At 61.3% G+C, this 21760-nt stretch overlaps 4 protein-coding genes across 8 annotated transcripts; 1 reads left to right on the plus strand and 3 right to left on the minus strand.

Moving 5' to 3' along the window:
- Window positions 1-31: 31 nt before the first annotated feature.
- CTXN1 (cortexin 1) lies at window positions 32-1684 on the plus strand. 2 transcript variants are annotated; one of them, XM_084884866.1, is made up of 2 exons: window positions 32-361; window positions 676-1684. In XM_084884866.1, the coding sequence occupies exon 2, from the start codon at window positions 716-718 to the stop codon at window positions 962-964; it is 249 nt and encodes an 82-aa protein (XP_084740992.1). In that variant the 5' UTR covers window positions 32-361; window positions 676-715; the 3' UTR covers window positions 965-1684. The 2 variants fall into 2 exon arrangements, with proteins under 2 accessions (XP_084740992.1, XP_084740993.1); XM_084884867.1 differs by having other exon boundaries at window positions 696-1684.
- A 2545-nt stretch (window positions 1685-4229) lies between these two features.
- On the minus strand, window positions 4230-6517 carry SNAPC2 (small nuclear RNA activating complex polypeptide 2). The gene is made up of 5 exons (XM_084884797.1): window positions 6273-6517; window positions 5652-5762; window positions 5449-5517; window positions 4966-5224; window positions 4230-4877 (listed from the first exon to the last, which is right to left on the minus strand). Exons 1-5 carry the CDS (start codon window positions 6453-6455, stop codon window positions 4546-4548), a joined length of 954 nt encoding a protein of 317 aa, XP_084740923.1. The 5' UTR covers window positions 6456-6517; the 3' UTR covers window positions 4230-4545.
- Window positions 6518-7299: 782 nt separating this feature from the next.
- On the minus strand, window positions 7300-11152 carry TGFBR3L (transforming growth factor beta receptor 3 like). Its single transcript, XM_084884798.1, has 6 exons — window positions 10788-11152; window positions 9826-9962; window positions 9440-9730; window positions 8425-8542; window positions 8175-8333; window positions 7300-8047 (listed from the first exon to the last, which is right to left on the minus strand). Exons 1-6 carry the CDS (start codon window positions 10855-10857, stop codon window positions 7911-7913), a joined length of 912 nt encoding a protein of 303 aa, XP_084740924.1. The 5' UTR covers window positions 10858-11152; the 3' UTR covers window positions 7300-7910.
- Window positions 11153-11287: 135 nt separating this feature from the next.
- On the minus strand, window positions 11288-21450 carry MAP2K7 (mitogen-activated protein kinase kinase 7). Of its 4 annotated transcripts, none has more exons than XM_084884793.1 (13): window positions 21223-21450; window positions 19488-19535; window positions 15768-15909; window positions 15548-15614; window positions 15326-15439; window positions 15123-15242; window positions 14862-14969; window positions 14607-14786; window positions 14428-14508; window positions 14183-14325; window positions 13609-13654; window positions 13363-13493; window positions 11288-13276 (listed from the first exon to the last, which is right to left on the minus strand). In XM_084884793.1, exons 1-13 carry the CDS (start codon window positions 21344-21346, stop codon window positions 13096-13098), a joined length of 1485 nt encoding a protein of 494 aa, XP_084740919.1. In that variant the 5' UTR covers window positions 21347-21450; the 3' UTR covers window positions 11288-13095. The 4 variants fall into 4 exon arrangements, with proteins under 4 accessions (XP_084740919.1, XP_084740921.1, XP_084740920.1 ...); XM_084884795.1 differs by having other exon boundaries at window positions 11288-13284; XM_084884794.1 differs by lacking the exon at window positions 19488-19535.
- Between the last annotated feature and the right edge of the window lie 310 nt (window positions 21451-21760).

Below are 21760 nucleotides of genomic sequence, written 5' to 3' on the forward strand. Positions count from 1 at the left end.
GCTGGGTGTCTGGGGGTTGGGATCCTTAGGGCTGGGGGAGAGCAGGGGCTAAGATCTGGGAGGAGCATCTGGGGTGCTGTAGGGGTGGGGATCCTGGGTGCCTGCAGCCGAGCTGGGCGTGAGAAGTGATCCTGAGGCGGGGCGGGGTCGCCGCCGTGCGCCGCTCCCTGCGCAGCCTCCGCCCCCGTCGCTATGGAAACAGCAGCAGCGGCGCCAGGCTCACTCGCGCCTCGCCCGCCTCGGTCTCTGCTGCTTCAGGAGCGGGTGGGGTGGGCTGAGTCCCACCGCCACTGCCATCACCACCGCCTGGGAGAAGCCGAGAGCGGAGTCGGCGCGGGTCCCGGAGAGCACGGCTGCCAGGGTGAGGGGAAAGGCAGGGCGGTGGGCGAAGGAGTCCGGGGACGCCGAGAACAAAGACCGCGAGCGGGGCGCGGGGAAGGATCCCTGCCGCGCCCCAGGGCTGCGCCGCTGCACCTGTTGTGCTGCTGGCCAGCTCGGGGCTCCGGCTCCGCTCAGCTCCCCCACCTGTGCGAGCTTGGTCCCCGCGTGGGATGTCCGCTGGCGGGCGTGGGCGTTGCCTGGAGACCGGAGAGGGGGGACGGGCAAGGTGGGTGGAGGGGGTGATGTGTGTGGAGGGGGTGATGTGGGAAGGCACAGCCTCATTCCTGCGCGCAGGGCCGACTACTTGTCCGCAGGACTCGCGGGAATGTGAGCCATGAGCACGACCTGGACGCTGTCCCCGGAGCCGCTGCCGCCGTCGACGGGGCCGCCGGCGGGCGTGGGCCTGGATGCTGAGCAGCGCACTGTGTTCGCCTTCGTGCTCTGCCTGCTCGTGGTGCTGGTGCTGCTGATGGTGCGCTGCGTGCGCATCCTGCTAGACCCCTACAGCCGCATGCCCGCCTCGTCCTGGACCGACCACAAGGAGGCGCTCGAGCGTGGCCAATTCGACTACGCGCTGGTCTGAGCCAGGCACCCTCCGGTGGCCCTCTGTCGGGTCACGGTTCCGGGCCCACCCGGCCTGGCCGCGCTCGGGATTCCACCCCAGAGCACATCCAAAAAAGGAGTGCATGAGAAGTCCAGCCCCTCCCTGCCCAGACACCTTCCATACTCTTAGGCCTCTCCCATCATCCCTCCCGGGCAAGCCCGAGCCCCACTTGGTGCCTTTATCCCTCCCTGTCCTCGCCCCAAAACTCACTGACCGCCCAGCGTGTAGATGGCTCTGCTGTTGTCCAGCCTCCAGCATAAATGGTATGTGCGTTCCTGGATGCAGGGACTCCTCTGTATCCCCCCTCCCATGTCTGGCCATCCCACCACTCCATCGCCCCCTCCCCCGTGTTGAACCCCTCCTTGGGCTCCTGGACCCAGAGTAGAATATGCCCAGTGCAGCCTGTCCTGAGACCGAGCCCGAAGAGCAACAATGGCTGTCTGGCAGGATGTTTGGCACCTTCCGTGGGGCAAAGGCCCCCAGACTCACCCCTACCCCCACCCAGGCCTGTTAGTAATCAGCACACCGCTCCCAGTCACCATCTCCGTATGCCAGTCACTGGCAATACTGACACCTACCCCTGATCCCTCCTGCCACGCCCCACACCATCTCCCTGCCCCCGTGCCCTCCTCATGCCTTCTTACTCTTCATGTCTCTGAGTAAATGGTAATAATAAAAGCTATTACTGAGCGCTTACGTGAGCCAAGCAGGAAGTCGAGTTAGCATTCCTGCCCAGTGCTGCAGACACTCAGACCCACGCTTGAGGGGCTGGGGTGTTACCACCTCAATACCCCTGGCTCTAGGCACAGCCAAGACACCCTCCTCTTTCCCTTGATTTAGGGAGACTCTGGGGAATGGACTTAGTTGGTGGGCTATGAGGATGGGGTGCCCTCAACCAGCCCTACAAGACCTGGCATGGCCTCCTGCTACGATGACTACATCTTCAGCTCCAAATCCCTCCGACGTTTGTCTCTCCTTCCCGACATCATCACGTGCCGTTGGGAACCCATGGTTGTTGTGTGTGTGTGTGTGTGTGTGGTGGAGTCCTGATCATGGAGTGGGCTGGCTCCACAACCCACCTGGGAAGTGTGCTGTGCGTTTCGGGAGAGCGTGTGCACTGTGTGGGGAGAAGTGAGGGTTTCTATAAAAGGAAGGCTGAGTGAATGCAGACTCTGGGAAAACTCTGGGCTCTCAGTGGACTAGTTAGGCTTGGGGGAATGCCACTCCATGGAAGGACGCTGGTTCCTGTTCTGCCCTCCCCCGAACCCACACCCTTGGAGGCTGTAGAGGAAACCCAAAAGCACCTCCAGGAATTTGGGGCCTTTGTCAACAGGTGGGACTCCAACTCCCTACTCTACCCAGCTCTGCTCCTCCTCCCCTTGCTTCCCCAAAGCTACCTCAGAGGACCCTCTCTCTAACATGCAACATGGAACAGCCTACCCCTAACCCTCAGGCCCCTCAGCCTTGGGCAACATCAGAGTTTAGTAAGGCCCTGACCAGTTTGGCTCAGTGGATAGAGCGTCAGCCTGCTGACTCAAGGATCCCAGGTTAGATTCTGGTCAAGGGCATGTACCTTGGTTGCAGGCACATTCCAGTGGGGGGTATGCAGGAGGCAGCCGATCAATGAATCTCTCTCATTGATGTTTCTAATTATTCCTCTCTGTAGAAAATGAGTAATATATATGTGTGTGTGTGTGTGTGTGTGTATACACACACACACACACACCCATATATATATATATATATATATATATATATATATATATATATATATATATATATATATATATATATAAAGTTTAGTAAGGGCCCTACCTGGTTTGGTTCAGTGGACAGAGCATTGGTGTGTGGACTGAAGGATCCTGGGTTCCATTCTGGTCAAGGACACATGCCTGGTTGTAGGATTGATCCCCAGTAGTGGGTATGCAGGAGGCAGCCGATCATTCTCTCATATTTTTTTTTTCTCTCATATTTTTTTTATTATTAATTTAGAAGAAGAGGGATAGAAACATCAATGAGAGAGAAACATCATCGATCAGCTGCCTCCTGAATACCCACTACTGGAGATCAAGCCCACAACCCATGCATGAGCCCTGATGAGGAACTGAACAGGTGACCTCTGGGTTCCTGGGTCAATGCTCAACCACTTAGCCACACCGGCCCTGCTGAGGCCCAGCAATTTATTTTATTAAAGTATTACATATGTGTCCTTTATCCCCCTATTGGCCCCCACCTCCCGTTCATGCCCTCATCCCCCTGGTGTCTATGTCCATTGGTTATGCTTATGTTGTTTTTATCTTTCTTCCCTCTCTGAAATCAATAAAAATGTGTATATATAAAGTTTATAAGGGAACTTATGGACAGAAGTGGCTCACACCAGCAGCGGGGGGAGGTGTGATATAGATAGCCAAGTGGCAACAGACCCACTTGTGTATGCATGAACATTCCTTTCAGGTGATACAGGCCCACCCCTTCTGGGGTGAACTGGTGGTCCTAGTGACTGTCGGATTAAGTACAAAGATTCACTTTGCCTAACACACTCTCACTCTGCTGGTGCTGCTCCCCGCTCCCCCAGCCACTTCCATCTGTATGATAAAAGGTCACCCTGCTCAGAAAACCTTCTCCCGACACTTTTCAAGCTAAAGCTTGCCTTGACCTCTACATAATCACCAAGGGTCCCCTCATAGCCAAACTGAGGTCACTCCTGGCAGTGGTAGCATTTGGTGATTGCACCCTCCTCCTTGGCACGCCCCTCAGTCCCCTGGACCCTAAGCTCTCTCCTACTTCCAACATCTCCCTCTGTACTCTGAGCCACTTTTGTTGTTGTTAATTCTCATCGGAGGATATTTTATCCATTGACTTTTAGAGAGAGTGGGAGGGAGGAAGGGAGAGAGACATTAATTGGTTGTCTCCTGCACGCGCCCCCAACCAGGGCCTGGGATCGAACCTGCAACCCAGGTAGGCACTCTTGACCAGAAATCAAACCCGTGACTCTTCGATGCATGGGTCAACTCTATAAACACTGAGAACACCAGCCAGGGCTCTGTCACCTTTAAGTCACAGAAAAAAGAGTGAGACAATTTTGCTTGATAGCTCAGTTGGTTAGAGTGTCATTCCAATATGCCGAGATTTCGGGTTCAATCTCCAGTCAGGGCACATACAAGAATCAACCAATGAATGCATAAATAAGTGGAACAACAAATTGATGTTTCTCTCCCTGTCTAAAATCAACTTTAAAAAAAGAGACAGATTAACAACTTTATTCAGTTATAGGGCAAAAGCAACAGAATGCAGGAAAGGAGGGGGCAGTATTTGATGATGGTTTTATCCCAGCCACCTGGCTGCCCCCACTTAAGATCTGTGGCTGGACTCCTACATGAACTGGACTTCCGTGTCCGAGACCCCTGTGTATAGAACGTCCTGAAGGCCACTTGGCACTGCACACCGAGTGAGGGGCTTCCCACCAGGACCAGGTCCTCGTGAAGACGCAGTGCCAGCCCAAGCAGTGCTGACGGCCAGGAGCCACAGATGTCTGGTGTGTGCTCGGTCAGCTGGGACCCTCACTTTGCAGGGGTAGCTACCTGGCCCAGAAGCTCCAGGGGCATCAGAAATGGGTTCAGGGGGCAAACCCCAGCTACTTGCCAGGCAGATCTCGGTTTGCTGGGCCTGGCATTCTCGGAGGCCTGGGGGTTGGCCTGACTGGACTCCTCTTGCGCCCTAGAGCCAGTCCCACAAACCTCAGCTTCTGGCCCCAGGTTCCCACCGCCGGGGTCAGACTGGGGGGCCATCAGGTGTAGGTATGTATCCATCATATGCTCAACCAGGGCTGCACAGGGCAGGTGAGACAGCTCCTCAGGAAGTGACATGAGCAGGTCAAGGACCACGGCTGACTCTGGTGGTGGATGGCGAGGAGAAGGGTGAGAGGAGGTCAGGACTTGTTGCCTGAACCCCACCACCAGAGCCCCCTCCCCCGTTCTCACCGGCTGGGGAAAGCTCAGGGCCTTGGGAGCTGTGGGAGACTGATGACAGGTACTTGTAGATCTTTTCAAAGTCCACTTCGAGGTCTCCCTCAGCAGAGGGGCCAACAGGTGCTTCAGGGGTGGGGCCACCAGCCTCAGGGCTCGGGTTCTCTTGTCTGCTGGGGGTGTTAAGGGGCAGCAGTTTTCCACGCGCCTGCGTAGGCTTGGACGGCTTGGAGTACAGGAGGCTGACGGGCTCCACAGCCATGATGGTGAGCGCCTGGCAGGCAAACAGATCAGGAAGGGAAAAGCAGAAGTCCAGTCAGCCCCTGCCCTGCTACCTGCTGAGCCCTCCACCTCCACCTGCTCACAGAAGATGCCCTCAGAGGAGGGGTACTGAGGCTCAGGTGTAAGGGTCCAGGACACAGATCCACACCTTTCTTAGGCTCTTGTGTATGACCCTGACCCTAGGGACACCCTCGCCTCCCTGGGGGACGGTTGTACCTGTGAGAAAGCCACGGTCAGAGCTTCCTCCAGGGGGCCTGTTATCTTCTTGGCCAGGTCCATCCACACCTGGGTCGGGCAACCAGAAAATACATGGTCAGCCTAGGGATCAACTCTCAGGATTCCCCGCTTCCTGAGGATCCTCTGACCAAGCTATCCTCCCAACTCCCACCCATCTTCCAGAGAGCCTTGCCCGGCCTCACCTCGATGGGAGCTGGGGGCGGATGCCTTTGACCCTTTAGGCCACCTGGATGCACCTTCTGAATGGCTTCCCGGGCCACACGGTTCTTGAGCTGCTGGAGGAAATCCCGAATCTGGGGAGAGAAAGGAGACCAAATGGGCTTTCTACAAACCCAGGGCTCGGGGTGAGGGCCAAAGCCCAACGTTAAGGGTCACAGAGACTATGCCCAGGGTCTGGGGTCCAGGACCAGGTGACCTCATAAAAATGTAAGGTCCAGGCCTATCCGGCACCTCCCTGCAGCACTATCCTATTCACCTCCTTCACCTCCCTTTCGTCCACTGCACCCCATTCCTGATTCTCATTTCAACCGCATTCCCGCCTAGCGCCGCTGCACCGTACGCCACGTCCACCCAGTCTGGGTCTCCATTCAGTCTTCCTCGCAGTGCGCCCCGCCCCGCCCCCGGCCTCCCGCATGCCTTGCCCACGCCCGGCCGCCCCGCCAAGCTCGCCCCGCCCCCAGCCTCGCGTCGTCCCGTCCAGGCCGCGCCCCGCCACTCGTCCTCCTCCCGGTGTCCCCCCCACACCCCTCCCGGCACACATCTCAGGTCCGCGTCCAGCCTCGCTCCCTCCGGGACCCCGTCACCTCGGCCTCGCTCCGGCCCGGCAGCTCCCCGGCCAGCTCGGCGGCGTCCGGCTCCGGCTGGCCCCGCCGCGCCTGCAGTAGCCGGAGCAGCTGCCGCTTCTCGAGGGCGCTCCAGCCGGCGGCGCCGGCCACCTCGCCCCGATAGCGGGCCGGGGCCGCTCGGCGCCGCGGGGGAGGCTTCATGCCGGCGACGGCGGAGTTGGCGAGCCGGGCCGCGCCCCTGGGGGCGGGGCTACGGCGGCCGCCGGGGCCCAAAGCGCCGCGGAAGCGGACGTCGGCGGGGGCGTGGCTCTGCGTTGCCAGGTGGAGGGAGGGCGTGGCCTTCCCCCACCCCACCCCCGGTCCCCATCTTATCTCATTTGTACTCTGGCGCCCACAGAGATCGCGTGCCTCTCGCCATGTCTGGACTGAGTCTTGTGGAACCCCTGCTGTGTGATTTGCTTCTCGAAGAGGCCGGAAAGGCAGCTGCCCGCCCTGTCGTAGCCAAGAGCCTGGGCTGTGGGGTCGCCAGCTCCGGGGACCTTGAGCAAGTGATTGAGCTGCACCCGGCCTCAGTTTCCTCATCTGCACAATGGAACTAGCCGTTTCGCACTTGTCAGTGCCCAGGGGCGCTCGAAGCTCGGGCAGGAAGGATGTAGGGGGCTCTAGGCCAGAGGGGAGAGGGGGCTGGAGCAGAGGCCGGAGGTCGAGGTCCTAGCGAGGGCAGGGTCCGGCGGTGCAAGTGGAGACGGAGGAGGCTGGATTTGGAAAGATGGGAAGGTCTAAAGAGGCAGGCGGTCCGGTGCTGGGGTGGAGGAAGAAAGCGGGTTTAAAACAACCTGGGGGGAGGGGTGTTCTGGTGCCCTTTCTGTTTGGGACAAAACGCCCTCGGCTCTCCCCTGATCCGCTATGGGTGTATGAGCCCGCCCCCAAGCTCTAACTCTCCAGTCGGGGCCTCTTCAGCCCAGAACCCCCGTCTGACGCCCAGCCTCCGCTTCCTGCTCCGCACCCAACCCTGCGCCCAAGCAGACCTCAGAACGGTGCTGTCAGACCAGGTGTTTATTTTGAGTCCAGGCGGGAGGAGGGAGGAGGCGGGGTGCAGGGATCGCCGTGCCCTGGGGTCCGAGGTGGAAGGCTGCGGTCCAGACTGGTGCGTCTTCTCCGACATAAGCCAGGCGGGTGCGTCCCGGGGCTCTGCTGGGGTGCGCCATCCTTGAAGGGGCGATGTAGGCCACCTCACACACACACACTCGCACACACTCACACACACAGACACACACTCACAGACACACACACACAGACACACACACACAGAGAGACACACACACACTCACACACAGAGACACACACACACACAGACACACACACATACACACACACTCTCACACACACAGACACACACACTCACACACAGAGACACACACACACACAGACACACACACATACACACACACTCTCACACACACAGACACACACACACTCACACACAGACACACACACACACACACAGTCACACACAGACACACACACAGACACACACACACACGCTCACTCACACACACACACACTCTCACACACACACACACACACACACTCTCACAGAGACACACACACACACACACACATACACACACACACACACACACACACTTACCTGCCTTACTGGGGTCTTCTGGGCTGGGGGTCGCTAGGCGGGGGTGGGCTGGGAGGTGGGGGCGCTGGGAGTGAGAGGCAGGCTCCGGAGCAGGAGGGGCTGCTGAACGCTGGCCCGGTGCAGGGGCGCCCCCTGGGGGCTGCTACGGGCATAACGGAGGCAGGTCTAAGGATGGTCAGGCCCCGCAAGCTGGGCACGCAGTGACCCGCGGCCCCCAAGCACTGGGAGTTCCGGGATGACGGGAGATGTGAGCGGGCCAGGCGTGGTACCTGAATGCGCGCACGCGAGGCCGAGCCCGGCGACCAGCGCGGCGCCCAACAGGAAGGCGGCCGCCACCAGCGCCACCAGCGGGCCGGGCTCCAGGGCCCCCGGGGCCGGCGCAGGAGGCTCGGGGCGGACGGCTCTGCCGGGCGCGCCCTTGGGTGGCCCTGTGGGGAGCACCACGCGGAGACTAGGCCCAGGCCCCCGAAGCCTCCCCCCGCGTTCCTGCCCCGGGGACCCTGCGGAGGGCTCGCTCACTGAGGGGCGGCCGCGGCACCGTGACCACGATGGGCTGCGTCAGGGTGTGCAGGTGGGGGCCGCTGGCACCCAGGCTCCCGCCGCCGCCGCCGGCGCACCCCTCATCCTGAGGCAGACACTGCGGGGTGGGGGAGAAGGAAGGGGCAGGATGTGAGGGTCCGGGCTCCCGAGAGAGCTAAGTGTCCCACCACTAGATCCCTGTGAATCCGACCCCGTGGGGGTCCCCGAGCCCAGCCCGTTAGATATCCAAGCAGCTGGCCGCACAGCCCCCAAGACTCCAAATGTCAGCCCACGAAGTCACAGGACCGGCTCTGAGCATCTAACCTGTGGACTCCAACTTTAGCGCCCAGAGATCTGGCCCCTGAGTGGCTTTCTTTATCCACCCACCCGCCTTGGCGGGACCTCAGAGGCCCGCCCACGGGGTCCTGGTGCTCTGGCCGGGAAGGATTTCAGGGCCTACACCACGTTCACTGAGGAACCCTGTGCGGAGCCCCCGTGCCGGCCTGGGAGAGCCCCAGTACCTCCCCCAGCTCCAGGGACCCGCGCCCCAGGCTCCAAAGCGCCCTGACCCCAAGATTCCCCACCGAGAGGCTCCTCCTCCAAATGCTGGAGGTGCTCCTGCCCGCCCCACCCGGCCTCGGGAGCAGACCCCCTGTCCGCCCCACCCGGCCTCGGGAGCAGACCCCCTGTCCGCCCCACACCGGCCTCGGGAGCGGACCCCCTGCCCGCCCCACACCGGCCTCGGGAGCAGACCCCAGTCCTGCCCGCCCCACACCGGCCTCGGGAGCGGACCCCCTGCCCGCCCCACACCGGCCTCGGGAGCAGACCCCAGTCCTGCCCCACACCGGCCTCACCCTGCCCGCCCCACACCGGCCTCACCCTGCCTGCCCCACACCGGCCTCGGGAGCAGACCACCCCCCTCCTGCCCGCCCCACACCGGCCTCGGGAGCAGACCACCCCCCTCCTGCCCGCCCCACACCGGCCTCGGGAGCGGACCCCCGTCCTGCCCGCACACCGGAGGCTGGGGCGGCGGCGTCGGAGGCGCGGGAGCGCGGCGGGCTCCCCGCAGGCGGCAGCGGCTCAGCTGGCAGTGCAGGAACTGCACGGAGGCGTTGAAAACCGGGTGCAGGCGGAAGCTGAAGCGGGCGGCCCCCGGGCGTGGCGGCGGGAAGGTGACGGAGGAGTCGGCGGGGCAGCCCCCTCGCAGGAGCGCCAGGGTGGGTCCCGGGGCCGGGCGCGAGGAGGGCGTCACCCAGCAGCGGTGCAGGGCCAGGCTCCAGCGCGGCGAGGACCGGGCCAGGGCCGCCTGGGGGAGGAGTGTCGCCCTCAGGACCCCGCCGCGCCCGCCGCCCGCCGCCCCGGGCCGCCCGCACCTGCCCGCCGCCCCCGGTCCACCCGCACCTGCACGAACACGCGGCTGTCCGCGGGCACCTCGAGCGGCCCCGCGCGGCGCCGGAACGCGTCCTGGGCGTCCGCCAGCTCTAGGTGGAAAAGGGGTCGGCGCAGCCGCGGACCGGGCGCCACTGGGAAGGGGGCCGCTGGCGGGGCAGAAAGAGGGCACAGAGGAGTGCGGGCTGCCCCCTAGGCCCTCAAGCAAAGGATTCCATCTCCCAGCCTCCTCTGGAAGGTGTAGCGCGGGGAGTTCACTCACGCCGGGCGCCTCCTCCAGCGCAGGCGGGACACCAGCTGTGATGTAGTCCCGGGGACCCATGGGCATCGCAGCCCAGCAGCGAGGCTGTGCTCCAAGCTGTGCGCCCCGGGAGGGGCTCCCCTCCCTGGACTCCCTGGACTCCCCTCCCTGGACTCCCACAGAGAGCCAGGGAAGTCCAGGCTGGGAAGGGGCCGAGGAGCCCGGAGCCGCAGCAGGGCCAGGGGTGGGGCCCCACCCTTCCCTTTCTGAGGGGAGCGGGTGCTGACATCAAAGCAATGGGAAGGGAAAGGGGTGCCTCCCACAGCCCTTCGGCACAGCCCAGGCCCGGCCAGGCCACCAGGCTCTCCTTGTGTCCAGAGGCCTCCCTCTCAGGCCGAGGGCATCACAGTAAAGGGAGAGGCCCAGGAACGCCCACAGGGTCTTCTCACCAGTGAGGACATGCACATGCAGTGCACACGTCTGCTTCATGATGGCCCCACACACATCCCCTAAAAATATCTGCACGGACCCCCCCCCCCCCCCCCCAGTACTTGGCCTCACGTGGCTGCTGGGAACTTTGAAGTTAGGGATCCCAGAGAACCTGGAAATGGGGGGCAGAGGCGGACCCCACTGCCCACCCTCCCATTCCCCAAGGCAAGGCAGATGGCAGGTTCAGAAAGGTGGCACAGGAATGGGAGCGCGAAGGCGCATGTACTGCCCAATCCATACCTACCAGGCGGCCCGCTGGGCACGGTGGGCATCCCTGGGAGCAGGGCCAGCAGCAGGACCGCGGTGCCCAGCATGCTGGACTGGCCGTGGGAAGCGTGTGGGGGCCAGAGGCAGCGGCACCAGTCCAGGCAGCACCCAGGCCCAGCAGGTAAGCAGGTGTCCCTGTCCTTGGCTGGGCAGCCACTCCGGGAAGCCAAGAGCGGGGGGGCAGGCTGAGCGGCTGACACCAGAGCCCTCTCCCAAGGCCAGCCAGGGATTAAGAGCTCTTTTCCAGCAGGACCTCTGGCTACTGGGGGGGGGGGGGTGTGTGTCTCTCCATACTGCCTGCTTGATGTTGGGCAAATCACTGCCAAGACCACCCTCCCAGCCACAACCCTGACTCAGTTTCCCTTTTGATGCAGAAACCTTATCCACCAGAATTCACCACTTCCCAGTCCTCCAACCCCACGGTCAGGGCTTACAGACCCTTCCCGCATCTCAGGCCACATCACACCACAGACTCAGTGGAAGAAAAGGGAGGGGTTTTATTCTCAAGCATCTAAGGATTTACAAACGAGGGTGTTTCATTTTAAAAAGGGAAGGGGCAATACTGGCGGCCTGAGAGGGGTCATGGGCTGGTGGGCTGGGCCACGTCGCCCCGGGCTCCTGCCTGCCCGCGGCCCCTGCCTGCTCCGGAGGACGGCTGGTGACTGGAGATGGAGGGGACGCGGGGGGGGGGGGGGGGGAGAGGCTCCCCCGGGGCTCCCACGTAATTAACACTGAAGGGGAGGGACAGGCAGACACACACTCATAAACAAAATTAAGTTAAATAAAATAAACCGGCAGCCGGCCTCTGACCTTTGCTGGCCCTGGAACCAGCCATTTGACCTTCTGGTTATGGGCAAAAGCCCCCTTGGCTGGGACCCCGGGAGGGTGGAGCCAGGCCTGTTGCCCACCTACCTCTGCCCTGCCCCATCCAGTCACAAGGGGGATTTGGGCAAGAAAGATGGCCACCCCAGCCCCCCGGGGAGCAGAGAGAAGACAAGGAGTACTGTTTAAACATGCGACCTTTGTGACTATAAGAGTAACAGAGTCCATAGGATAGTGAGAGTTACAGTGACACCTATGCTGAGTCTACGTGGCTCCAGCTACATCCAGGGAGCTCATCACCTTTGGCGTTGGCTGGTTGTGTGTTTGTCCACTGATTTGCATGCATCACCAACAAAAAAGGAACACCCCCCCTTCCTGCTGACCGCTGCTGAGGGGGGTGGGGGAAGAGGGGCCCCATGGCCTATCCTCAAGGTGGGCTGGGGACTGGCCAGCTCTGGGGGGGTTGAGGGGTGCTCAGGGGCACTGTGAGGGCATGACTGCCTTTACACCCCAGCCCGAGGCCTGCCCCACTCTGTCCCTGTCACACATCCTCAAACCCCCACATCCATTCCCTATACACTCAATCCCTGCCTCCCTGGGCCTTGTGACCCCACTACTGCCATTCACGCCCTTCTCCTCCACACCAGCATTTACTGCCTCCCACATGCCCACACCCACCTTCCCTGAAGGCCACCCTGTGTGGCCACAGCCCCTGGGCTCCCTCCTCACAGCCTGAGGTCCTCAACTCACCCCACGCTGTGGCCAGTCCCCAGCCCCAAGGGAGGGGCCCCGCCCCAGCACCCACTTTTGGGACCAGTCTCTCCAGAACAGGCTGACAAGGCACAGCGGCCCAGGCCCCGACCTGGCTCCAGCCCCCCAATGCCCACAGGAGTTGGGGGCGATTCCACAGCAGCTAAACATGACTTTGGTAACAGTTCCTGAAGGTACTGACAAACCCCATGAGAACAAGCTCTTCCTCCTCCCCATCCCCCAAACACCCCACCAAGTACAATAAAATACAATAAATTCCAAAAAGGACCCCCTGAGATCAAAGAGAGAAAGAGAGAGAGAGAGCAAGAGAGCGCGCAAGCGCCAGAGCCCCGTCTGGGCCAGCTGCAGTCGTGATGCCCAGCCTGCCTCCCTGGGACAGGGAGAGGACAGCCAGAGGACTCGCTGCTCGCCACAGCCCGAAGCGGACCGAGGGTCCTGCTGTGGGTAACGGAGCCTGGGCTTGGGCCAGGAGAGAGGCAGATACAGGAAGGGAGACAGGGAAAACCAGAGAGGCATCAGGGAGGCGACAGAGGCAGACAGAGACAGGGAGCATGTGTACCACGAAGGTGGAAGGGACAGCGTGGGAGGATGCAAGAAGGGTGACTCTCTCCTGGCCCCTGGTGGCCACCCCAGCTCAGGGGTTACGACTGAATAAATAGCGAGTCTGCTCATGGCCTGCTGCTGTCTTCCGTTCACAGTGTCTGTTGGGGGGACTTGTGCAGCCGGCTGACCCCAGGACTGGAAGGGCTAGGGCCTGGTGGGCCCATCTGTCCGTGGCTGCTGGGTAGGGAGTCGGGGTCGGGCTGGCATCCCCTACTTTGTGTCCTCAGCCCTCGGCGGCCATCCAGTTCCCAGGTCTCCCTTGGCGGGCAGCTGGGTGGCTGGGTAGGGAAGAGGGGACCTGTGGCCACTTCTCCGGCCCCTCCCCCCAGTGGGGCTGGCCACCGCCACGCAGCTACCTGAAGAAGGGCAGGTGGTGTTGGCTTAGGACTCCACTAGTCCTTGGTGACTCGGTCTTCGCCATGACATCCTTGAACCAGGACGCCACGTCCACCTCCAGCGTCTCGTAACGCTTAATGAAGCTGTGTTCCTGCGGGGCCCGAGGGGGAGCTTAGAACAAGGGCAGCTGCTGGCCTCACCCAGGCCCCGGTGTCCCGATGAGCAGGCGGTGGGGAGGGAGGTGGGGAGGGGCCTCAGGTACTCACAAGTAGCTTATTATACTTTGGTCTCTTCCTGTGATCTTTAGTAAGGCTGGGGAGAGAAGGAAGGAAAGGGAAGTGAGCACCTGGAGGGCTCAGCCAGTCCACCTGCTGAGCCAGGGGTCTGCAAAGCCTGTGGGGAGGAGCTACTGCATCTGCCCTGCCCCGTGTCACCCACTGGGACACCTCAGAGGACCCGGGGCCTGAACCGTTGTAAGGTGCCAGTAGGAGGGTTTCCCTGAGGGAGAATCCAATGTGACCGTCCTGCCTGCATAATTCTGCTAGTTGGTGCAGGATGCTCACAGCTCTCCCCCTCTGCTTGTTTAAAACCTCCTGAGGTGAAGCCCCAGGCCACCAGCCAAATGCCCTGGGGCCAGCTGGCACCTCGGGCCAAGTCCAAACCCAAGTCATGGCTCCCAAAGCTTTGGTTCCTGCCTGCAGCCCCTGCCCTAAGCCCCTTCTGACCAGCCCCATGAGGGCAGGCTTTCCATCCTCCCACCCCAAACCTCCCTGGCTGCTTGGAGCTTGGGGCCACACCTGATCTGCCCCCCTCCTGGAAGGCCCGGGCAGGGCTCCTCACCAGTCTTTGACGAATGACTGAAAGTCCCCCGAGAAGCCCATGTGACTGGGCAGGAGCGGGGGCTCCTCCTGCAGGACCTTGGTGAGGACCTCGAAGTCCGTCTTACAGTTCTTGTAGGGAAACTGTCCCGTCGCCAGTTCCACCTGAGAAGACATGGGCTGGATTGGTCGAAAACAGACTCCTGCCCTCGCTGCTGTCCTCCCAGAAACGGCTCACCCAGCTCAGGAGGAGGGGCCCCAGCTCACCAGAGAGATGCCCAGGCTCCACACGTCAGCCCGGATGTCGTAGTCTGGCTTTGTGGGGTCCGGGGGGTCAATGCGCTCAGGCTGCAGGGAAGAGGTGGGGAAGAGGAGGCAGGGAAAGGGGGAATGGACCCTGTGGCTGGAGCGGGTGCACTGCCCAGGCCCCCCAGGCCCCCACTTACTGCCATGTAGGCGGCGCAGCCAGCGCTCCGTGTTTTGGCTTTGGAGTCGACCAGGCGGCCGCTGATGCCGAAGTCGCAGAGCTTGATCTGGCCCCGCTCGTCCAGCAGGATGTTGGAGGGTTTGACGTCCCGGTGGATCACACCGTGCTTCTCCTTCAGGTAGTAGAGCGCCTTCACAATCTGCGAGGAAAGGGGAGCACTGTGACTGGCAGGGGGGAGACGGGCCTAGCCTCCTGCCCCGGCCTGGCCACTCACCGCTACCGTCATCTTGCCCAGGATCCGCTCGGGGATGGGGCCCTGCATCCGCTTCTTCAGCTTCTCAGCACAGGTGCCCATGAGCTCCATGGCAATGAAGACATCCGTCTGCAAGGGCAGCAGGCAAGGCTTGGGGGCGGCCATACCCTCTTGCCCACCCCAATCAGGGGAAGAGAACAGGGGCTGGGGGGGGGGGGGGCCACACTCTCTGGCGAGAGACTCAGGGAGCACAGAACAGCAGGGCTGGGCAGCCAGGCTCACGTTGGTGATGAAGGTCCCGAAGCACTGCACGATGTAGGGGCAGTCGTGGCTCTTGAGGACCACGTCCAGGTCCATGAGGATCCGCTTGTTCTCCTCCTTGTTCCCCGAGCGGCGCATTTGCTGCAGACGGCAGGGGGAGGGGAGGAGGCCCTGAGCACCAGAGCCGAGAGGCGTGGGACTCACCTGGGCGGGCGGGTGCTCACCTTGACGGCGATAATGTGGCCTGTCTTCCGGAAGCGCATCTTCCAGACCTGGCCGCAGGTGCCACTGCCCATCTCCCCCAGGTTCTCCAGGTCGTTGATTTCTGCCTGGTAGCGCTGGTGAAGAGGATCAGGACTGAGGGTCTGCCCAGCTTCTGCCCTATCACGTGGACCTACCCCATTGTGTCCGCTCCCGCCGCCCAGGGGCCGGGGGGAGGGTGGTACCTGGCCCCCGATAGTCAGGTAGCCTGTCTGCTTCATGATCTCCTGCAGCTTCTGGTCAATCTCGATACTGGAGGAACAGGGTGAGGGTGTGAGTGGAGGGGGGTCACCCCAGCTCCAACACACAGGGTTTTCCCCATACTCGCCCACCTCCCCCCTGGGCTGGCCAGCAGCCCTCTCCCAGCCGACCTCCCAAAGGCCAGTGGCCGTTCTGAAGGCTCACCTCTCCATGCTGCGGGGTATGAACAAGGTGGGCGGGAGCCCCAGCATGTGCCGGGGCCGGGCCGGGGGCGTGGGCTGCTGCGGGGAGCTCTCGGAAGACGGGGAACGGCTGCCGCCATCGTTGGCCAGTGGGAGCTGGAGAGCTGGGGTGAGAGGCAGGGGCATGGAGGGGGCTGGCACGCGGCTGGCCCCACCTCCAATGCTGGCATCTGGGGGCTCAGACCTGGATTTTCCCTCCCAGGATCCTCAGATAGGCTAGCACAGCGCCTGCCTGCTGGGTGGGAGAGCTGGCGCCTCACCCTTGGGACCACTCAGGGTACCTCTCCTTCCAGGAGTGGGCTGGCTGGGAATGGTGGTCCCCAGAGACCAACGGTTCATCCCCAAGTCAATGCTGACAGAAAAATGAGTCCTGGAGGCTGATGGCATCCCTCTGACAGGCGTCCTCCCTGGCATGCCCCTTTCCTCCCCGTCTGCCCAGGGCCAGCGCCCATGCTCAGGACCATGCTCAGGACTGCCAGCCAGGATCAGCCTGAGCTCTGGTCCTGTGGGCTGCAATGAACTTGGCTAACAAAATGAGGCAGACCCCCCTGGGAAGACAGTGGGCAAGGGACCCAGGGTTCCCCCACCCCATGTTCCATTCCATAGTAAGGGAAGGCCACCCTCTGGCCAGCAGGCTCATCTGTGAGCCTCCCAGCCTGGCTTGCACAGCTGAGGCCAACAGGGACAGTGGCAGGGACAGGACCCCAGCTGGGCCTGTGTCCTGCTGATGAGGGGTTCCGGCTGGCACAGCCCCTATAGGACTGGTGGGATTTGGAGGGGGCGGTAGGCCAGGCAGGGTTTGGTTCTTTCCAGCAGCCTGCATGCAGATGGCTCTGAACATGCTGCAGGCGGGCAGGCAGCGGGCAGGCAGCGGGCAGCCCAGGACAGGCAGGCAGCGTTAGGGAACGGGAGGGCAGGAGACAGACAGACGGGAGCCAAGACCGGAGCCCAGCTACCCAACAGCTGGGGTGCTGCAGAGACAGGCCAGAGGGGCCCGGACAGGAGTAGGTTCCCTGCGGGGGTGGGAGCCTCCCTAGCGGGTTGGCACCAGGGTGGAGGAGCAGAGGCTGTTGTGGCCCCCGGAGGAGACACACAATCCTCCATCGAATCCTCATACCTGAGGCCCTGGCACTCTGGAAGGGGCTTGGGAGGGCACTGGCTACAAGCACCCTCCCAGGTTCACCTTCCCATGGGGCCTGCTTCCAGCTGCTGTCCCTCCTCTCCCCACACCTCCTACTGCAGCCCACTTGTTCTTCCCACAGTCTGTGAGCATCTAGTAACATGGCCCAGTGACCAATGGGTATGTCTGAGTTGCTGGTGGCCAAGCACTTTCCTTGCCCTGTTGACCCAGGACCCTGATGTGAGGGAGCCAGAGTGAGGGAACAAGTATGTGACCCTGGCCTGCAGGGTGCAGGTCCCGCTAGGGCCTGGCAGGAATGAAGACAGAGTTCTGGGGACTCCAGAGACAGAGTCAAGCCCAGAACCCTCGGCTCCCATGTCCCCCATCCCACCCAGCCCTGTAGCATCCCTACACCTCCGCCCTGCCATGGCCTGGACCAGGGTCGTAAGCCTTCCCTCTGGCTCAACAACCCCGCTGTGCACTCCCCCGGCACACGGAACCTCCTGAGACAGTGTCCGGTTCTCACCCCGGAGAAGTGCCTGGATCCTTTTCCTGCGCTGCACGGCCAGCTCCCTGCGGGGAGGACCACATCTCTGCCCTCTCCACATGTTTGGTGCCCCATGGGTCCCCTCCCTCACACAGGCCACTGGGCCTCAGAGCTGCCCAGAAAGGGCTGCCAGGAAACAGGCCTCCACCAGCCCTGCAACCTGAAGCACAGTGGGATCTGAAATGGTGGTGGGAGGGGGAGACACATAAAGTCCCAGAGTGGTCAGTGAGCTCTGAGGTGGTGATGGGCCACGAGGCAGGTCAGGAGGACAGAGGGAGATCATGAAGGTGAATGAGAGAGAGAGAAAGAGAGAGAGAGAGAGAGAGAGAGAGAGAGAGAGAGAGAGAGAGAGAGAGAGAGAGAGAGAAAGAGAAAGAGGGAGAGGGGGGGAGGTGAATGAATTAGAGAGAGTAAGAGAACATGGGGCATGCAGCTATCAGAAATCATAGATGTACCAGGCTGTCAGCCAGTGCGCGCCTGTACACACACACACACACACACAGGGGGGTATGGCACAAACCCACACAGACATGCAGCCAGGCAGACAATGCAACAGAGCCTCCAACACCATCTTACACACACACACACACACACACACACACACACACACGAGGTGGTACACATACAACTGCCCAACCTAGTGCCACTTGCCCACAAGGGCCAACAGGACCAGGCCTCCAGCCTGGTCTCTCACCCCCCCATACACACACTGGGCCTGTGCTATACACATCCATTCCCAGACCCACTGGCACCTACCCTCAGGCCTTGGCAGGGCCGTTCTGCTACCTCCATTCAGCTGCTCCCTCACCTCCCACAAGACTTTGCTTCCAGAAGAAATCATTTTACGGTCTCCCCGAGTGACAGGCAGTTGGAACCATGTACAAGACACCAAAAATAATGGACAGCCCAGCACCAAGGTATAACCTGAGGCTCTGCATAAATTTTCACTGAGTAACATAGAAGTGGTTTTATTTATCATCATGGATCCAGGAACAGAGAAATCCTCCATGACACGGTAGGGCTTGTCATCTATAATCCTGTGCTGATTCATTTTCTGATCATTTTTTAAAAAAAAACAATAGTTTATTGATTTTTAGAGACAGAGGGAGAGGGAGAGAGAAACATCTATGTGAGAGCATGACATCCATCAGCTGCCTCCTGCAGGCCCCCTACCCGGGATGCAGTCCACACTCAGGCATGTGCCCTTGACCAAGAATGGAACCAGCAACCTTCTGGTGCATGAGATGATGTCAAACCAATTGAGCCGCACCCGCCAGGGCGAGCATGTTTTGAACTTTACTACAGGTGTTTTTTAAATTGTTAAAAAAAAAATCCTGCCTTTTCCAGAGGCTTTTCCCGACCACCCTGCTGCGGAGCCCTCATCCCTACTCTACTCCGCCTTTCCTCCAAGGCTCATAGCTTCCTCCTGCCTCCCTAAGAGTCTGCGCACTGTTCGTGCTCCACCCCATCTTCACTGGAGCATCAGCTGCACCGGAGAGGCACTTGGTCCATTTTATTAACTCTGTGCCCTGGGGCCTAGACATAGCTCCCAGGGGCCAAAGCACGTTCCCCGAATTGTTGAAGTGGATACATAGGCTCAGCTGACCACCTGGTCCCACTTTCTCTCCTTTTCACTGATGCACACACACTTGCACACACACATGACTCCCTCACAAGTGATATACTTGTCAGTGAGGGAGCCCAGTTCCTCCTCCAGGGAGCCCAAACCTGCCTCTGAGAGAAAGGGAAGGGGAAGGGGGGTGAGAGAACAGAGGAAGAGGTGGAATGGGCCTGATGTGGATCACATGGAGGGAGAAAGATTGAGAATGAGAGAGCTCAAGGAGGTATGTACTAGTATGTGCACCAGTACTAGCACGCACACATACACACATGTACTCACACACACACACTCACACACACACGGCATAGGGGGATGAGGGATGGGATTCTGCAGCTGGGCAGCAGTTAAGTCAATGGTGCAGATGTCCAAGCAGCGACGATAAAAAGGCTGGTACCTGCTCGTTGGGACGGGGCAGGAGCAGGGCTTAGAGTGATCACAATAACTGGATGGGGAGAAGGAAGAAAAAAAAACACAACACGACAATAAATCACAACAGAAACAACCGATTTGTCCAAAAGAAAAGAAATCAAATCATAATGAGGAGGAGGGGGAGGTGCAAGGCACCAAACTGCAGAGATGGGTAGAAACTGACAGATGGGCGGACTGCAAGGATGGGATGGAGCTGACACAGACACAGATGCCTAGAGTGGGGCTCTCAAGGGCCTGCCCGCCTTGGGCCTCACTGTGCCTCATTCTGCAACTGGACAGCCACCCCATAAGGCTCCTCAGGTCCCATACCCAAGTCTGCCTTGTTCATGCTGGGGATGAGGGGTGGGAGGGACCGTGCAGCACTGCAGAGCCCAGTGTGGACCTCCAGCCCCGGCTGGGCTTCCTGCCCAGGTCACGAGTGTCTAATGCCAGCATCGCCGCTTTGAGGCTTTCTCTGGGCCCCCAGGAGACCCTCTCATGGAGGAACCCAAGCTGACCCAGAAGGCAGGGATGGGGAGTGGGCCCTACACAGGGGCTGGGGTGGGTTTCAGGCTGTGAAGGTCAGGCTGGGTGAGGAGCGGGTAGTTGGGAGTACCCAGATATAGGGTGTCTTCCTCCTCTGCCAGGATGATGCCATGGGAGCTACATAAGCTACAAGGGTCACATCAGAGAGGACATTAAAGAAGGCCTTTGTGGGAGAGGGAAATCTGATGCCCTCCAGCTGCGAGAGGACTTGAGGAGGGGTTCTGTGGGACACAGACTAAATGTAAGCATGGTGATTCCGGGGCAGGACAAGATGCCAGGAAGGTAGGCACGGAGATGGTGGAATCAAAAGAGACATGTGAGTGCTGAGATGCCAGATATTACCATAATGGCCTTAGGTGTCCCAGGTCGGGTCGGTATTGGTGTGTGGGGAAGAAGTCATTGAGCCCAAAAGTCCTCAGACTGGAGGCTGGGTGTGCATTTTTGATTAGCTAGACACAGTCACTGAGATGGTGGTAGTGAAACTGGCCAGAGGAGTATGCAGGGGCCTGGTGTGTGTGGATAGTGGCAGGGGGCTGCTGAGCAATGACCAAGTCCAACTGGGGAGAAGGAGCACCCAAGTCACAGGGAGGGAGGGGGAGAATCATCAGGTCAGAGGGGAAAGGGGGGTTATATGTGGTCAGGTGACCTCAGGTGTCCCCAGGCCAGGTGTGAGTGTGTGAGTGGATCACCCCTTGAAGCCGATGACAAGGACCCAGGAGTGGAGGGGGGGTAGGGTTCTCTTAACAGTCACTGCGATGGAGGGAGTGGAACCATCTGGTCAAAAGGGATGAGTGCGAGTTTTCTGGGGGACCTGGATGCAGTCACAGTCGCATGGGGTGGAGGAAGCACGGCTCACAGTAGGTGACTGAGGCTCCGCAGGTCACGGTGATGGGGGCAGGTCATCAGGTGGGGTAACATCACCTGGAGCCGGGTCACTAGCCTCTCAGGCCCCAGAAAGGTGCATTCCCCCAGGGGGGGAGCACCGTCCGGGAGCCCGCCAGCCCCTAGGCGCGGGGTCACCGTGACCCTCTCCACGCGAGCAGACAGCTGGGGGGAGCGGCGAGGAGAAGCGAGCGCGCTCCGGAAGGGGAGGCGGGGCCTGGGGACGTGGGCGGGGCCTCCCGCCGAGCGCGCCCCGCCCCCGCCCGCCCCCTCCCCCACGCCGCCGTGCTTACTGGGCCTGGGCCGCTGGGGGCTGATATCCAGGTTGAGGTCGATCCTCCGACGGGCCTCGCGGTTCTCCTGCTTCAGTTTCGCTTCCAGGCGGGACAACTTCTGCTCCAGGGAGGACGCCGCCATCTTCCCCGCCGCCGCCGCCGCCGCCGCGCACCGCCGGCCGCCCGGCCGCCCGTCAGCCCGGCAGACAAACACCGCACTGCGCCTGCGCCCGGCTGACCCCGCCGAGCCGCCGTCCCGGCCCGCTCAGCGCATGCCCGCGGCCCCGCGTGCGGAGCTCCGCGCGTGCGTGCGGCGCCCCAGCCGGAGCGAGGACGCCACCTAGAGCCCGAGGCTGGCAGCGTGCGAGCCTCCCGCCGAGGAGCTCTGGTGCGAGTTCCCGGGCGCTCTGGGGAGCCGCGCTGCACGGAAGCCACATCCCGCGTTCTGCACGGCGATGCCGGGGCTGGGGGGTGGGGGAGCGACGCCGGAGCGAACACCGGGGAGATGAGGGCTGCGGTGTAGGCTCTGGCTCTGGCGTTGTCGCGGGTGGTCACC

Source organism: Pipistrellus hanaki (genome assembly GCF_964339955.1).
Source record: "Pipistrellus hanaki genome assembly, chromosome: 5".
In the NCBI taxonomy this organism is placed as follows: Eukaryota; Metazoa; Chordata; class Mammalia; order Chiroptera; family Vespertilionidae; genus Pipistrellus; species Pipistrellus hanaki.

Excerpts from the sequence above, each read along its gene's own strand:
- CTXN1 (XM_084884866.1), top strand. The coding sequence starts at position 716 with ATGAGCACGACCTGGACGCTGTCCCCGGAGCCGCTGCCGCCGTCGACG.
- SNAPC2 (XM_084884797.1), bottom strand. The coding sequence starts at position 6,455 with ATGAAGCCTCCCCCGCGGCGCCGAGCGGCCCCGGCCCGCTATCGGGGC. Across the intron at positions 5,763-6,272 it reads CGGGCCGGAGCGAGGCCGAG|ATTCGGGATTTCCTCCAGCA; the intron begins GTGACGGGGTCC and ends TTCTCTCCCCAG. Across the intron at positions 5,225-5,448 it reads TGACCGTGGCTTTCTCACAG|GCGCTCACCATCATGGCTGT; the intron begins GTACAACCGTCC and ends TTTGCCTGCCAG.
- TGFBR3L (XM_084884798.1), bottom strand. The coding sequence starts at position 10,857 with ATGCTGGGCACCGCGGTCCTGCTGCTGGCCCTGCTCCCAGGGATGCCC. Across the intron at positions 8,543-9,439 it reads CGCCGCCGCCCCAGCCTCCG|TGTCTGCCTCAGGATGAGGG; the intron begins GTGTGCGGGCAG and ends CCCACCCCGCAG. Across the intron at positions 8,048-8,174 it reads CCTCGCGTGCGCGCATTCAG|CAGCCCCCAGGGGGCGCCCC; the intron begins GTACCACGCCTG and ends TTATGCCCGTAG.
- MAP2K7 (XM_084884793.1), bottom strand. The coding sequence starts at position 21,346 with ATGGCGGCGTCCTCCCTGGAGCAGAAGTTGTCCCGCCTGGAAGCGAAA. Across the intron at positions 19,536-21,222 it reads CCCCCAGCGGCCCAGGCCCA|TTATTGTGATCACTCTAAGC; the intron begins GTAAGCACGGCG and ends CTCCCCATCCAG. Across the intron at positions 15,615-15,767 it reads ATACCCCGCAGCATGGAGAG|TATCGAGATTGACCAGAAGC; the intron begins GTGAGCCTTCAG and ends CTGTTCCTCCAG.